This window comes from Sinohyriopsis cumingii, unplaced genomic scaffold (assembly GCF_028554795.1).
Source record: "Sinohyriopsis cumingii isolate HCF-2022 unplaced genomic scaffold, ASM2855479v2 utg000043l, whole genome shotgun sequence".
NCBI classification, from domain to species: Eukaryota; Metazoa; Mollusca; class Bivalvia; order Unionida; family Unionidae; genus Sinohyriopsis; species Sinohyriopsis cumingii.
This window is the reverse complement of record NW_028315864.1, coordinates 156,649-171,609: the sequence shown is the minus strand read 5'-3', so window position 1 is coordinate 171,609 and position 14,961 is coordinate 156,649. Positions and strand designations below refer to the sequence as shown.

The 14,961-nt window shown below is 38.4% G+C and overlaps 1 protein-coding gene across 1 annotated transcript in view; it reads left to right on the top strand.

Moving 5' to 3' along the window:
• LOC149774979 (uncharacterized) overlaps positions 1-14,961 on the top strand; it is a 54,498-nt gene that overhangs the window by 19,880 nt on the left and 19,657 nt on the right. The window contains exons 3-7 of the mRNA XM_089944573.1: positions 1,761-1,903; positions 2,312-2,463; positions 3,066-3,199; positions 7,470-7,557; positions 8,897-9,059. Coding sequence (XP_089800699.1) covers positions 1,761-1,903; positions 2,312-2,463; positions 3,066-3,199; positions 7,470-7,557; positions 8,897-9,059 — 680 coding nt within the window. The remainder of the gene's footprint in view (positions 1-1,760; positions 1,904-2,311; positions 2,464-3,065; positions 3,200-7,469; positions 7,558-8,896; positions 9,060-14,961) is intronic.

Here is a 14,961-nt window from a genome sequence, read left to right as displayed (position 1 = left end):
AGCACACACTTATTATAGACTTGTATATATGGAATTTTCCACTGCTGGTCCGTGTTTGCAGAAATACATCCTTTCCCTCGAACTTACCTATTGGGCTTATCTCTGGTACGCAGTCATACTTCGATGTTCAACTTACAAAGTATAATTTTGAAGTCAATTGTCTCCACCATTTTCGACCGATGTACAACGCACCGCTGTTACATGCTATTGGTTAGTTGGCAATGCATGCTGAGGAAGTCAACTCATGAAATCAAATAGATTTTGCTAGGACAAAGCACTGAAATATATGATCCTCCAATGTGTAGATAGGTTAATATGTCGGAACCTTGGGTAGCCAAGATGTACCTGCTCAGGTCAGCTCGGGTCGGCTGCTTTTGAATGTCATTGGGAAAGACACTTAGATCCCATTTTCCTGACACGATATAGCCATTTAAATTCAACAAAACATAAAGGAGCTTCATCACCAATATTACCTTCATTCAGTAATAAGTGATTATGGCCCATGTTTTAAACTGTTATACTTCAATGAGTTGTGAAATTTAGTATTTCATTTTCGTTGATTATGCGCTGTGCATGATTAAATTGTGAAATTGACGATATACATCTCCTTTAGCAACATGCAGTTGCAACAAAACAACCTCATCGTGACTTGTACTCCATTTGTTACTGACTTTGGGCAAGTTTCTGCATGAGCTGCTAAAAGAGTGCTGACTGGATGTATTTTGATAAGCGTAGACTACATCCTAATTGCAGATTAGGTTTTTGTGACCGTTTCATGCTTTATTGACTTGTTGCAAATTATACGTTGACATTTCATGCATTGGGTGCTGTGCATGTTTCATTATGGAACTTGATTATTGGATGCATCTCAGTTAGTACCGCACCCTTATATCCAAAGGTCATTTTGATATACATTTACCAGCACAGCCAATTATTTGCGTTTGGCTCATGACTTCATACACTTTTATATTATATATAAATCACAGTCTATACAGAAAACCCTATTTGCCCTGTGTATTTGGATTAAAGATTTGAATGGTAAACTTACAATAGTAATGACTTATATTGTATATTGTGAAAGGTTTCCTTTAGTATAGATTGCATAATGTTATCGGTTACCGTCAAATGGTTACTTGTATTGTACATTCAAGTGAGTATAGACATTACATGAATGGACTGCATATTTTGCAAGTAAAACCCCAGTAGTAGTGGCTCAGAAACGCAATCATTGAGCTACTGGTGTCACTCCACAGTTACTCAAAGCCTATGACTTCCACCAAGTAAAATCGGACTTGGTGGAAGTCATAGGCTTTGAGTAACTGTAGGGGTGGACAGTGATATCAGGTTTTGCATTTGGTGTTAGGATGTTAGGACCAAAACCGAACAATAATCAAGACTACATGTCACTGGAAAGAATGTTCTTTGTTTTATTATCTTGTGTATGGAGTGCCTTGCATGTACATACACACATTGTCAACATTTTACCGCAATACTGTCTATATAGGGCTAATTAAACATTTACCTTTTACATTTAACAAGACAAAAAAATACCCCAAGCTAAAATTTACTTTAAAGAGAGTATATTCCAAAAAGAGCTTAATTAGCAAAAAGGGGACAATATGTCATTATCACTTTGAGTATGAATTGACTGTCTGCATGATAACTCTTGTTTGCAATGGCTACTGGAGACTACAAAGAACTTCGTGTATGTAGGCTGTGGAACAGTGATTACATCTGGTTCTTTCTTTTGTTTTCCGTAGGTTGTAACCCAGGTGGTAGTGTGACAGTCAGCAACCCCGACTCGCATATATACAAGTATGCTCTAGCCAATAACTCGCAGACTGAATGCTTCACCTTCGTGTCTTCAGACAAAAGGACCTTCCTCATAACCGGCTGTATGACGGTATGTGCTCACCAGCGTCCCTCCTTTCATTTTTATGTATGTTGGTCTGTTTCCCTATCTGGCATAACAATTTATAATAGTACCTGTACTATAAACCTATCTCCATTTAGCAAAGATTTGACGAGAAACGCCTGATCGTCCCTCCGCACATCTTAGTTTACAAAACTAAATGCGTCATAGTGATAGTAACATCTGCCTTCAGTTTAACACACACACACACACACACACACACATGTGTGCTGGTATTAAATGTATGTTGCTTGAAATGTGTACCTTCCATTTGAAAATAAAGTTTATGCCTGTTGGCTCGTTTAATCCAAGGACTCAAAAATATATGTGCTACTGATAATTAATAAGTAGATTTATTTATTGAGCACTTTTTATTACTGCATCCATATTTTCAAACAGGATATGGATATAAGACTGGTTTTAAGCAGTAGCCACCTGGCCTTGCAGGAAATCATTGCGGGAGAAAGTGTAACCTATATCCTCCGCTGTAACCAGATCCGGAATGATGGTATCGAACGAAGCATACGCGATGAGTCTTTTGTCACAATTGTGTGAGCATCGTGAGCAATTTAGATGACAGTATCGAACCCTTTTCCCTGTAAAGTACCCATAAAGCTAGAGGAATACCCTAAAGACAAATAACAGAAAAGCATGACAACTAGTCATATTCCTCCTCTTCTTTTCTATCATTGTGATGATAGGCAAATAGAGTTTAAGCCATTATTACATTTGTTAAAACACATTTGGAATATTATAATATCTTAAAACTTGTGAGTTATAGGCAAAGAAGGGAAGAATACATTTGTGTATTTGACTTCTTTTATTTAATTTTTTATATTATTTTTGCCTCTACCTATACTAGTACACATTGTCGCAGTTTTCTCTCCTTCTTTGTAGTTTACCGATAGCTTTAAAAATGAGTTAGCTTCAGCAAAACTTTGTAACCTATGGTAACACATTTGGCTGCCCCTTTAATATAGATCTCGAACACATCTCTGCATCTTATTTGGACAGACGTAGAAGGTGTTATTTTGTCCTTTGATACACAGTATATAATGTTTTGAAAAACAAAATATAGGAGCTGATCTGCAAATATCATCAATTAATGTTCATAACACTTGGAACATTTGCTATTGAGGCAATTACATTTCAGGGCAAAGGCTTTACGTCAAATGAATGTGACACCGTCGTTGATCGTAGTCAGTCGCCTTCTTGATCCTGTTACTGGTCTACCAAAGCCATCGGCTTTCATCGGTGAAGAGCTTTCCTGGGAGATAGAGGGACCAAGTAAGTTGGTTACATATTTAATCTCATTCAGCAAGACTCTTGTGACTTAAAAACGAGATTTAACAAAAATATAGTGAGTACAAACTGTCGCCTTAGACGAGTGATTGCAGTTAGTTGTACACCTGAGCACGTGCAAGTCGTACGTCGTTACTGCACTAGTGGCCTACGTGTACAATACACGTCCTTCAGTGCTTATCCAACTTCAGCCATGAAGAACGGAGTGGTAACCTACTCGCATCTGTTTTGATAATAATCAAACTATTTATTTGTACGCTGTTTCTACTTAAGGACATTTCGAATAATTATGTTTAGCTACTACATCCATACACAATAATCCATTTCCCCGCCCCAACTCCCCGACTTCCCCAAAATATATGTCTGGTATCTCACTGACTTGAATCAAAGTCGACTGAAAGAAAGCACTTGTGCATCGCATATACATTAATGGGTATTAGTAATACAGAGTTCAGTTCAGGTGGGCAGGGCCCGTGAATCTGATTATGAAGAAACAGCTAATGGAGTAAGTGATGTCTTATTTTCTTCAATTAAGTATCGTGTATCACTTCGCAGTGAGTGTCTTAAAGAATAACTTTAAAAAAAGATTCATATCCTTTTGTCCACAGATTTTGACAGTGGTAAGCACTCACTCTTAGGGATAATCCATTTTGAAGTGAACTTTGCATACAACTTTGATACATTGAACATATCCCTTATTTTTTGCAAATAAAATGCATCTTTTAGGGATAAAACTAATTGTACATGAAGCCTATTCGACAAACGGTAGACTTGGGTGACGTATATATGCCATATACATCACTATTAAGCCTGTTGCACAATACTTAGTTTAACATTCATGATTATTGAAAATTGTAACATCAGACACAGCTAAAAGGAGCACCTACTTATAATGCATGTGGACGCTCGTAAATTTCACCAATTCAGTTCCGAATTTTCTTAAACCTTGTGAGTCTCTTCTGATAAATCACAATCCTGCTTTGCGAGAAATGCCGTCTAACTCACTAGCGGAAACACATCTTTCAACTTCAAAACTTTAATAATTATAAGCAAAATTAGTATGATTCCCATTTGGTATATTTATGATATTTAGCTAGCTAATGTTAAGTACATTTCATAATCAAAGATCGGCGGATTAATATTTATAGGACTGTATGTGGCCGGAGGCGAGATGAGAAGAAGTGTGTGTGTGTGTGTGATTAGGATTTTTAACGTAGCTTTAAAACATTTTCAGTCATATTGCTACAATGTCTGCAGTGTGGCAGTTTATAGCGATGTCTAGTACTGGAGCATCATGCCGCAGACATAAAGCATGATGTTCCACCCAGTCACACTATCCTGACACCAGGCCGACCAGTCCTATCACTAACCTCTTAATGCTGAACGCCTAGCGAGGCAGCTGTTGGTACCATTTTTGTAAGTCTTTGGCATGACTCAGCCGGGGTTCGAACCCACGCCCTCCCGCTTCCGAGGCGGACGCTCTAACCACTAGGCTACCGGAGCGGTCAAGATGAGAAGAAGTAAAATGTAAACTAATCAGTCATTGTGTATTATGTACTCCATGAACGTTTAGATATTGTCTCTGAGTTAGCAGTACCGATGACAATTGTTCTCTCTCTATAAAAAAGAAAACCTTTGATATCCACCCGGGCCACAGGTACACATGAAATATAACTCACTCATGGGTCTGCCTGGACTGTAAGAAGACCAATAGTAGCATCCATTACACGGCAATGCGTGTTTTGCTATATGCAGTATATGTAAGGCCCCATATGTAACAAAACGTAACATTCGTTGCATCTTGTTTGGTCTTTATGCAACACAACGATTACATTGCAATTACTCGGTTAAGTTCCAGTGCCACGTTCTATCGATCTATTACCAATGGGTGATACCTTCTTTCAACTCTAAAGGCGTGGAACGTATCTGTCCAGTTTGAAGGTAAATTGTTTCTACCCCTTAGGAACTAAACGCAAAAGGGAACTCAGTGGGTAGGTAATCAGTCAAGTCGATCACACAACTGCAATATTTATCTTTGGCCTGTGTGACCATGCGTTCACTTGTCCTCAACCCAGTTCTATCAACACTGATGAGAGCTAGTAGGTGGCTGCATCTAGGAAGAAGCAGCTCATGCAGGTCAAACTAAGGCCAGCATAGTCTGTGCTTTTTGCTTGACTGGCGTTTGGATTTTCATCTGTCTTGTTGCACCATCAATGTCGTATAGCCTACTTCACGTATACGCGTCAACTTTAGTATGTATATGCATCTCAGTGAGAGTAGCCCAACGATATTAAATGATAAAGCAAGGTTACTGAGAAATAATTTTGTCCGTGAGTGACGTTGTTTTTAATCTCTCTCCAATTAATAGAGCCCATATTCGAATACATTAGGACAGAGGTGAGATGTCAGTGATCTGTGAAGACGAGAGCCTTAGACTACTCGACCACCCACTCAATATTTTGAATCATATTTCATCTGCACGCACAAGAATTTGTGCGTGGAAACAAATGTAAATTAACAATCATACAAAATCTAGGTCACCGTGACTGTTGATTTCGATGTGACCTTGGTGTTTTCGGGTATTCATTCATTAAATCTTGACCTCATGAAATCCAATTTGTGGATGCACTTAATTAGTAATAACTCAGAATTAAGTCAGCATGACCTACCTTTTACTTTTGGCAAACCATGATATTTATAGCTATCCGTTACACTCTCAGTATCTTCAACCCGATTTCAGATCCAATCATCAAAAATAAGTGCATGCATATCACAAAGTTTAGCACAACTTTACCAGAACTAGGTCATTCTGACCTAATTTCGTGATTAAGTTAATTTTATCATCTCTCTTACACTCATAACATGTAGGATGCAGTTTTTACCTGCATTGGAAAACTGTTATATTGATGTATCTCTAAAACATGATCACAGTTGTATAGAATCTTGGTAATAGTAAACCTATTTCGCACGGAAATGGTGTTTTTATTTTCAGCTATCAGTTAGTTATAAATTCAATATCTTTAACCTTATTTAATCCACACCTGTAAAGATTTGTATTGACAATTCCCTGTGAGAGTAACATTACCATTCCAAAGGTATATTACGGTAATGTAACTTTCAGGCTTAGTTAATGTTGTTATTTAGGTATCAGTTCATTTCACGCACAATTATGTAGACGTTAGTTTACCTTTTCTTTAGATAAATATGTGCATGTCAATTCCGTAACAAAGCCACCTTGACCTTTTACAAGGTCAAAGTGACTTTATATTTTCAGCCATCTTTTTGTTACATTGTCCTTGTCTGCATCTTTTTTTTACATCAAAACTAATAAAGTTTATTTGAGGCTCTGGTGATACATCATTATAGATACATTAATAGTTTCGTTCTCCACTGGATGGCTCGGTTGTTAGCTGAGACTCACAATCAGTGGGAAAGGGGTTCACATTCTGTCTACACCAGCCTGTGAAGGTTTTTGTAGTTTATCTCTGTGCAAAACATCTGTTATTTCCTCGAACCTTGTTTTCTATCCCCAAATATGTTCCTGTTAGCAAGATGATCCTTGCTTACGAGTAACATCTTGCTTTCAATTGTACTTTCGAGTTAGAAATATAGGCTGTAAGGACAGAACTAAATTTTGATTCTGCACAATCGTGTTATAAAGGGACAAGGGACAGCTACCAGTAAGGAAACTGGAGACGTTAAGAATGCTTTAACATGGCGTAAATTTCTCGCAGCCAGGTAAGAGTCAGATTGAACGATGATAGTTGCAATGACTCAAAATAATTCAGGCAATGACAGAAAAGAATGTGAATCAAATTCAGATGATTCCTAAGTGGAAGATTTATGATGAAACCTTTATTGTGCATTGTCGCACCCGGATGTAAATTGCTTTTGTATGGAAATATAACACAAGAATAGCTATGGCATCACCGGGTCAATGGTACGCAGTAGTGTAGACATTATGTAGTACAGTCGACTCTTCTTTGGAACTATTGAATAATTAAAAATATTGTAACCAAATGTAAACAACCTGTCCAAAAGACAAGAATCTTTGTATCAATGGAGAGAGAGAGTGAAACGAGAAGAACATTACAAAATCACTTTATATTTGCTTTCGATTAACATTTGAAATAGATGTATTGATTTTATACAAGACTGTTACAATATAGTGAAGAAGCAAAAAGTAATTGAGAAGTTACAAATAAGGTAGCAATAACCGTCAAGCAAGTATACAATTCCATTTTTTCTTCCTTAGGCGATTACATTGTCATGCCAGAGACCTGCATCGCCTTTTCTGGACGCGTTCCAGGCGGTATTACGTCGAAAAACATAACCGAATACGGGTACGTAGATGACACTCTCCAATACACGTGAAGATTGTTTCTGAAGCGGAACTAACACATGGTTGCTGCTGTTGTTGATTGGTTTTTAACGGCCCTTTTAGCACTCCGTTTGTGCATATAAAGTTTAGAAAATGAGAGCCAGTTGTATGTCCCAAGGACAAAACGAGACAGCCTTCCCATGTGGCTGTTGAAAATATTGTGCCCTCGACCAATGTATAACGAAACCGACGCTTCCTATCAACTGAGCTACTACGGCGTCCCTTGTACTTGTTATAATCCATCCCTAGAAGTCTATCTAGAGCTACTACGGCGTCCCTTGTACTTGTTATAATCCATCCCTAGAAGTCTATAAAAAAAATATATAGAATGTCTATATGTACATATTAATATTAAATAACTTTTATTCGCTCGCTATTTGTTTTTGCGGAATACATTAGTAAACTGTTGCAAAATGAAAGAGTTGCTAAATTCAAGTCTATTTAACAGCAAACAAGGTGCAATATGTCTGCGAACTTTGGTAACTGCAACACCAAACAATTGCGAAGAAACCACAATTTACTGTAGGTTTATATTATTTCTACCTATCTCAACATGCAAATTTATTTATATATCTCTTTATCAATCACAATACATTTTTATATCGACTTGTTTACAAAACTAAACATATAATCAAGTACCGACGTATCTGTTTGCTTTCTGTTTATTCTTTTCTTGTAATGTATTTCTCCAGCCGTCCTTCCATTCACTTATTTTATTTCTTTTTTATTTCTTCCGGAAATTTTCCGAGTTATTGGCTAAACAATTACCGTGTTTGAAAATAATATTAGAATATACTACTTGTGGTGATTATTTCCCTTTTGTAGTTATGAAAAGTAAATTGAAATGAGATTTAAATTGACCACCCACATTCCCGCCTGCCTTCCAGTTTACTAAAAATCTTAAAGCTTTACCAGTTTTCATAATAGCTGCCTGTTAAGAGTTTCGATTGATATTCCAATGTTTCATCTAAAGGTTAACTTATTGACGATGTAGGTTTGGATACCTCGTGTAGTTTTCTATGTTATTTGTGATGTCATCAGTTGCGACACCAGACCAAAGGACAAGTCATCATACGGTGAAGTACCTTGCAAATACAAACACGTCTTTATAACTTAGGTAGCTATCACAATTGTTATTTCACTAATACACTACTAATTAATGAGACCAGAATACACAGGTTGCCTCCTTGCCAAAATGAGCTAAGAGACCTAAATTTCCAAATGACATAACAACATGAGCTTCCCTCGTGATTAAACCACTTGATTTTGAGGGTTATTCAGTAATTTCGCTTTCTGCACAGGTGTACTATGGATATCGACTTGGTCACCGACTTCAAAACTTTACCCCGAAAACGAAATCTGCTGAATGCCAGATTATTCGCATTCCGCTTTATCGACAGTCCCTTTGTGACCATTGTCTGCAAAGTGCGGGGTTGTCCGCCCAGCTCCACATCGTGCGTATTTGTAAGTTTGTAACACACACACACACACACACACATATCTATCTATATATTTATCTATCTATTTATCAATCTATCTATGAATCTATGTATCTATCTATCTACGAATGAATTTGGCAGATCATGAACTATAAGCTGCTTTCGAAATATAATAAATATTACATGCTCGTTAGCCATGTTGTTAAATGAAACAGACGGCTACTCGAAAGCATTGTCTTAACAAGCAGCATAATAATCATAAAACGGTCTGTCTCCTAGGGAATTTGAAATTGATACCCTTAACGCAATGGTAAGATTAACGAGATAAATAAAGCCATCATTGGCAATTTGAACTGATTATTTAAAATGTCATGTTGTCTTTTGTAAAATAAAATTATTGGTAAGACCCTGTTTGAAATGAAGAAGCCCTATTGCAATTACCTATTTTGTATCTTTATCCGTTCACACATCGAGCCAAAAGCATCTCTCTCTCTCTCTCTCTCTCTCTCTCTCTCTCTCTCTCTCTCTCTCTCTCTCTCTCTCTCTCTCTCTATATATATATATATATATATATATATATATATATATATATATATATATATATGCCACCATTACATTTACTTTGTTACGTGTAGTAGGTACATTTAGCTATATAACCTAATCGCAGTTAAGGCATATATTTGGACGTAATAAGTACCCTGTTTCCATCAATACTGCGTCTCTATTTTGGCTAAGCCCTGTAACCAGCATAGCGTAGTAACCACTGAATATATTCTGATGCAAACTGGCATGTGAGTAGTGAAGTGGGATACCCTAGCGACAATGGAAATTAGCATTACAGACCCCCTTGGGACAATCTGGCGACAATGGAAAATTAACATGGAGAAAAATCGTGGGACAATCTGGCGACAAGGGAAATTAACATGGAGAAAAATCGTGGGACAATCTGGCGACAAGGGAAATTAACATGGAGAAAAATCGTGGGACTGTTGAGCGACAAGGGAAATTGAACATAGGATTTTTGTTTTTAAAAAAAAAAATAAAAATTTTTTTTTAAAAAGGGGTAGGCAATTCAAAGACCATCTCTTTTCGAGAAATATGGCTGGCCCTGAAAAGGGCCTTTGGGTTTTCTTCTTCTAATTTCTTCTTTTCCTCCACCAAGTTCTTATTTTATCTCCTACACTCTTCTTCTCTTTCTTTTTTTTCTTCTTCTCTTCTTTCTTCTCTTCCTCCTCTTCTTCTTTCTTCCTCTTCTCATTTTCCTCTTCTTTTTCAATTTTTTCGTTCCAATTGCGTATTCTTATTCTTTCCTCTTCATCCTCCTTCTCCTCCTTGATCTCTTTCATGACACCACTAATCTTGTCCTTTGCTTTCCTTAAATTGTTAATTTCCATCTTTACACGATGGGGACTATAGGAATAATGGTCTTCAACGAGTCTTATTAGCATCTGTTCCATTATTCCTAAGTTGTCTAAAACGTCTTGCAAGGTTTGTAATTTGTCGATTTGTTTTGACGCCATCTTCTTTTTATTCTTTGCAGAATGGTTTGAACGACGAATACTGTGGGTTCTTATACGAAAAGCGCGAACGTGAAGGAAAACATCCCCCTAAAACATAAAATGGATCTTACCTAGATGATGACCAAACATCGCGCGGACGTGAAGGAAAACATCCCCCTACTTTCTCATTTCATATAATATAACCCTAACTATACTCTCCACATTTGCTAAGAAACCCATAATCTACTATTCACACAAACATACCTGAGCTCTTACAAACACACAAACACACTAACACATACCCTCACAATATCTTAATAAAGAGTTAGTGTTTATTTTCACACTACTCTACCTACACACATTGGCAAATTAATAGTTATTTCTTTTCTAGAGTATTGGGTAGCCCTGAAAAGGGCTGTTTTTGTTTGGAACTTCATGGACACCTGGTTAATGGTGGCACCTTCCAGGCCTGGCGCCACATACACATCTTATCCCCCAGTTACTTTTTACCTTTTGGGGGGAGAGAGCAGAGGCAGGATATGTCGCTTCAGAATCCCAATTTTCACTCTCTGGGATTCTGAAATTTTTTCTTCTCTCCTTTTCCTCCTCCTCTTCTTTATATCTTCTTTCCTCCTCTTCTTTTTTTCTTCTTTCCTCCTCTCTTATCCTTCCCTCCTCGACAATGGCTTCAGCGGCCAGTTCATTTAATATGCGCCTGGCATATTCCAGATGCACATGAAGTTCCAACAGTTTCTCCAGTCTCGTGTTCATTTTTGGTGTTGATCAATCAACAAGGGTAGCTGGACTGCCGAACGAGTTTCATTTTATACTGAAAGCGCGGACGTGAACGAAAACATTCCCTAAAAAACATAAAATTCATCTTACCTAGATCATGACCAAGAAACAACAACAACGCGCGGACCTAAAAGAAACACTCGCTCACTTTTTTATGCTACCCATCACTTCAATAGACTATCCACATACGCAAAGCAATCCAATCTAACCCAAAATATACACCTCAAACAGCCCAAAAAACAAACATCATTTTAATCTACTATCCACACCAACCTACTTTATCACTTACAAACACAATTACACAAACACACAAACTCATACCCTCACATTTTTTAAGAAAGAGTTAGTGTTTATTTTCACACTACTCTACCTACACACATTGGCAAATGGATCGTTATTTCTTTTCTAGAGTATTGGGTAGCCCTGAAAAGGGCTGTTTTTTTTTGCTATGGCATTCTTTTTTAGTTTCTAAGAATGCGATGTCCTCTGAGGATAGACTTTCTGGCGATAGGTCTGCTTCTTCGGAAAGAGAAGAAGAATTCTTTGGTGTCGATACGACAATCGACAAAGCCTCTGTCAGCTTCAGGTTGCTGCTGTTGCTGTTGTTGCTGCTGCTGTTGCTGCTGTCTCTGAAGTCTGTACTTCTCTGTCCATTCTTCTTTCTCCCTGTTCATTTCTTCTCTGAAGAGCTCTTCTATCAGGTCTTCAGTGATTTTTAACATTCTCACATTCTCTATTTCTTCTGGTTTCGGTATCAGACTGTGTCTGACCCTATGTAGATTCACGTAGGCTTCGTTGAGCTTAGCTAGTTTGGAGCACATCTTCTTAGGAGGATGAGTCGACAATGGATGGTTAGACTGGGAACAACCCGGTTCTTAAAGTGAAAGCGCGGACGTGAAGGAAAACATCCCCACACGGTTTTCGAGCCGCAACGTTCATGAGAGGGATAGTAAGAAATGAAAGAGCATCAATCCAACATTCTTATAGCTAAACAAACCACAAAGGCATTTTTTTTCTAAACACAACATTTTTTATTCAAAAAATCACTTAACACTAAACAACAACATTTTTAACAATAAACCAACACTATAACATCAAACAATTTTTTTCAAATCACAAACATTTTTTTCTTTAAATTCAATCTGCTTTAAACAAGGCTGACAACGTTGTGAATGAAATTGTGATTTCCACTGTTGGAAATCATTAGGCCATTGATGGACACTACGTTTCCTAGCTTGAGACAAAAGATAAGCATAATGGTCACAAAACCATCGATCTACTTTCACATCGTTTCTAGCAGAAGAACGAGGATCGAAATGAGTCACTAAATGTTCTAAGGAATAGCCCAGGCTGCGATGATGCAGAAAATACACACAGTACTGTCCACACACCAAGGAATCTGTGCCTTGTAATTTCACGTTATTGAATCGGGTGGTTTGAGCATTTCTTCTCATAAAGTCGATGATATCGTCTTCCAAAGGGGGCAATCCATACGAATCGAAATATTCCACACAGCCTTCTTGAGGAAAGTAGACGGCTACCCAGTGGGTTCCTGGGAGATGACTGTCGTCCGTGTTGATCACGTAAGCTTGATGGTCTTTAGGTTTGCGATGAGGGAGTTCATCTTTAGCACAGACGACGGGATTCCAAGAAGACGTATACGAACTGTGGTTCAAAAGGTAATAAAGTTCCCAGGTATCCATTGTTTTTGTGTTTGTTTTCTTCTTCACAGGTAATAATAAGTCGTCAATTCGATCCTGACTTTTTGCTTGAAAATGTCTGACGAATAAACGGTTATTCGTTCTGTTTCCTCACTCTGATTCAGGAGAGCTTCGATACGATGGATCTCTTGTGTGGTTAATGGTGGACAAGAATGTTCACGCAAGTCTTTATACCACTGGTGCAACACGTCTTTGTTCGAGATGAGACTCCAAGCTTCGTCCAGATACTCGTCCAATTTTTCTTCTTGACTCAACATCAGGCATTTATCGTGTTGAATTTGACTGGGATGATCGTTTTGACATCCATAACAATTTTTCTTGATCAATTCTGTCATTTTGTCGACCAAGTGTTTGGCAAAACAGCAGACTAAATGGGCTTCTTGTTCTGGCCATCTCGACTTCATCATGATATCTTCTTCGTCTTTGTCTTGAGATTCTTCTCCTTCCACGGTCTCCTTACATTCCATCTCCAAAGTTTCTCCACTAGGTAAAGAGGGATAACAGTCTTCCATGGCTTTCTAATAATCTAGAATGACTTCTCTCAAACTGTTGATTTCTATCGTATTATCGAATTCTGCATACAGGATGACGTTCACTGTCTGTTTCAGTGGCTTTGTAAACTGAAGTTCCACACGAATCTGGCCAGATTTTATAGGGTGGAAATGTCCCTCGTCGCTGCCTTGGTCTGGAGTGAAATCGAAAGCCCACAAAGCATAGCCTCCGTCATATTCGTCGTACTCAATGCCGTGACTGGTGTTGGTTCCTAACTGGCCGGTGGCTTCGTACAGGGACAAGTACGATCTCAAGTAATTCTTCTCGTCGTCACCAAACTTAGGTTCAAAGGGTCGGGTACACAAGGTCTTGCCATCGCGACTGACTTCGATCTTGGACACATTGAAGTGTTGAAAGTTGAATGGATTTTTAGCGATGGCTCCGTTGAAGGCTTCATTCTCGACCATACCAAGGATTAAACGCTTGGGTAGCTGTCCTTGAAACAGATGATCTTGGGTTATGGATTGAAGGTTAGCGGGAATGGTGAACGTTTTCACTTCCACGCGTCGGATGGGATACTTGGCGGTCGTTCTGCTCAACGTCTGACTGATTTCGTTTGCCACTTTAGGTAACACTTCTACGCGTCGTACGTAGAGTTTGGCCTCTAAAATTGTGCTTTTAGGAGCCTTATCAAGATTAAGAGCCTGCAAATGGAAAGTGGTACTGCTGCGATTCAGTCTCAAGCGGACATTGACTCCGTTCAGCAAATATTTCTCTTGCAACCACATGTCCAAATGCAAACGATCCATCAGTTCTAAACTTTTCTTGTTTAAGATTTTGCTTTCTCTTGCCTCAAAGCCTTCATTGCTTTTATCTATTGCGTCGAACTTGTCCGGTGTGTCATCTACCCACAGCACACAGGCATTGAGATGACTTGTCTTGGCATCTATTCCGTACGTCAAGAGATTTTCCAGGTAGGCACGGTAAGGGTAAGTATCCATGCTGCTGCTGATCAGTTTGTTATTCAAGTACAAATCCACTGAGCTGAACAAGGAATGCATGAAATTGTTGACGGGAGCTATATCGTCATCGTCTTCTACTCCTTTATCATCTTTTTTTAGAACTTGGACTTTCAAGTACAAGTAACTGCTATTCAGATCGATGTAATCTTCGGGCTGTCCTTTGATTTCAAACTCGATGGGAGCTGAGGCTGTCAATGAGGAGACGGGGTGAAATTCCACCCACTGGGATTCTTGCATCGTCATCATGGTGGGGGGCATGGCAAACAGATCCAGTTCTGTCTTGGAACAGGCGCATGACTCTCGGTGCATCATTTTTTTGTTCTGTTCTTTCTCAATAATCGAAAACGTCTAAGTCTCGAACGGTTCTTCTTTTCTTGGCCTTTCTCGCTTGAAGTCTG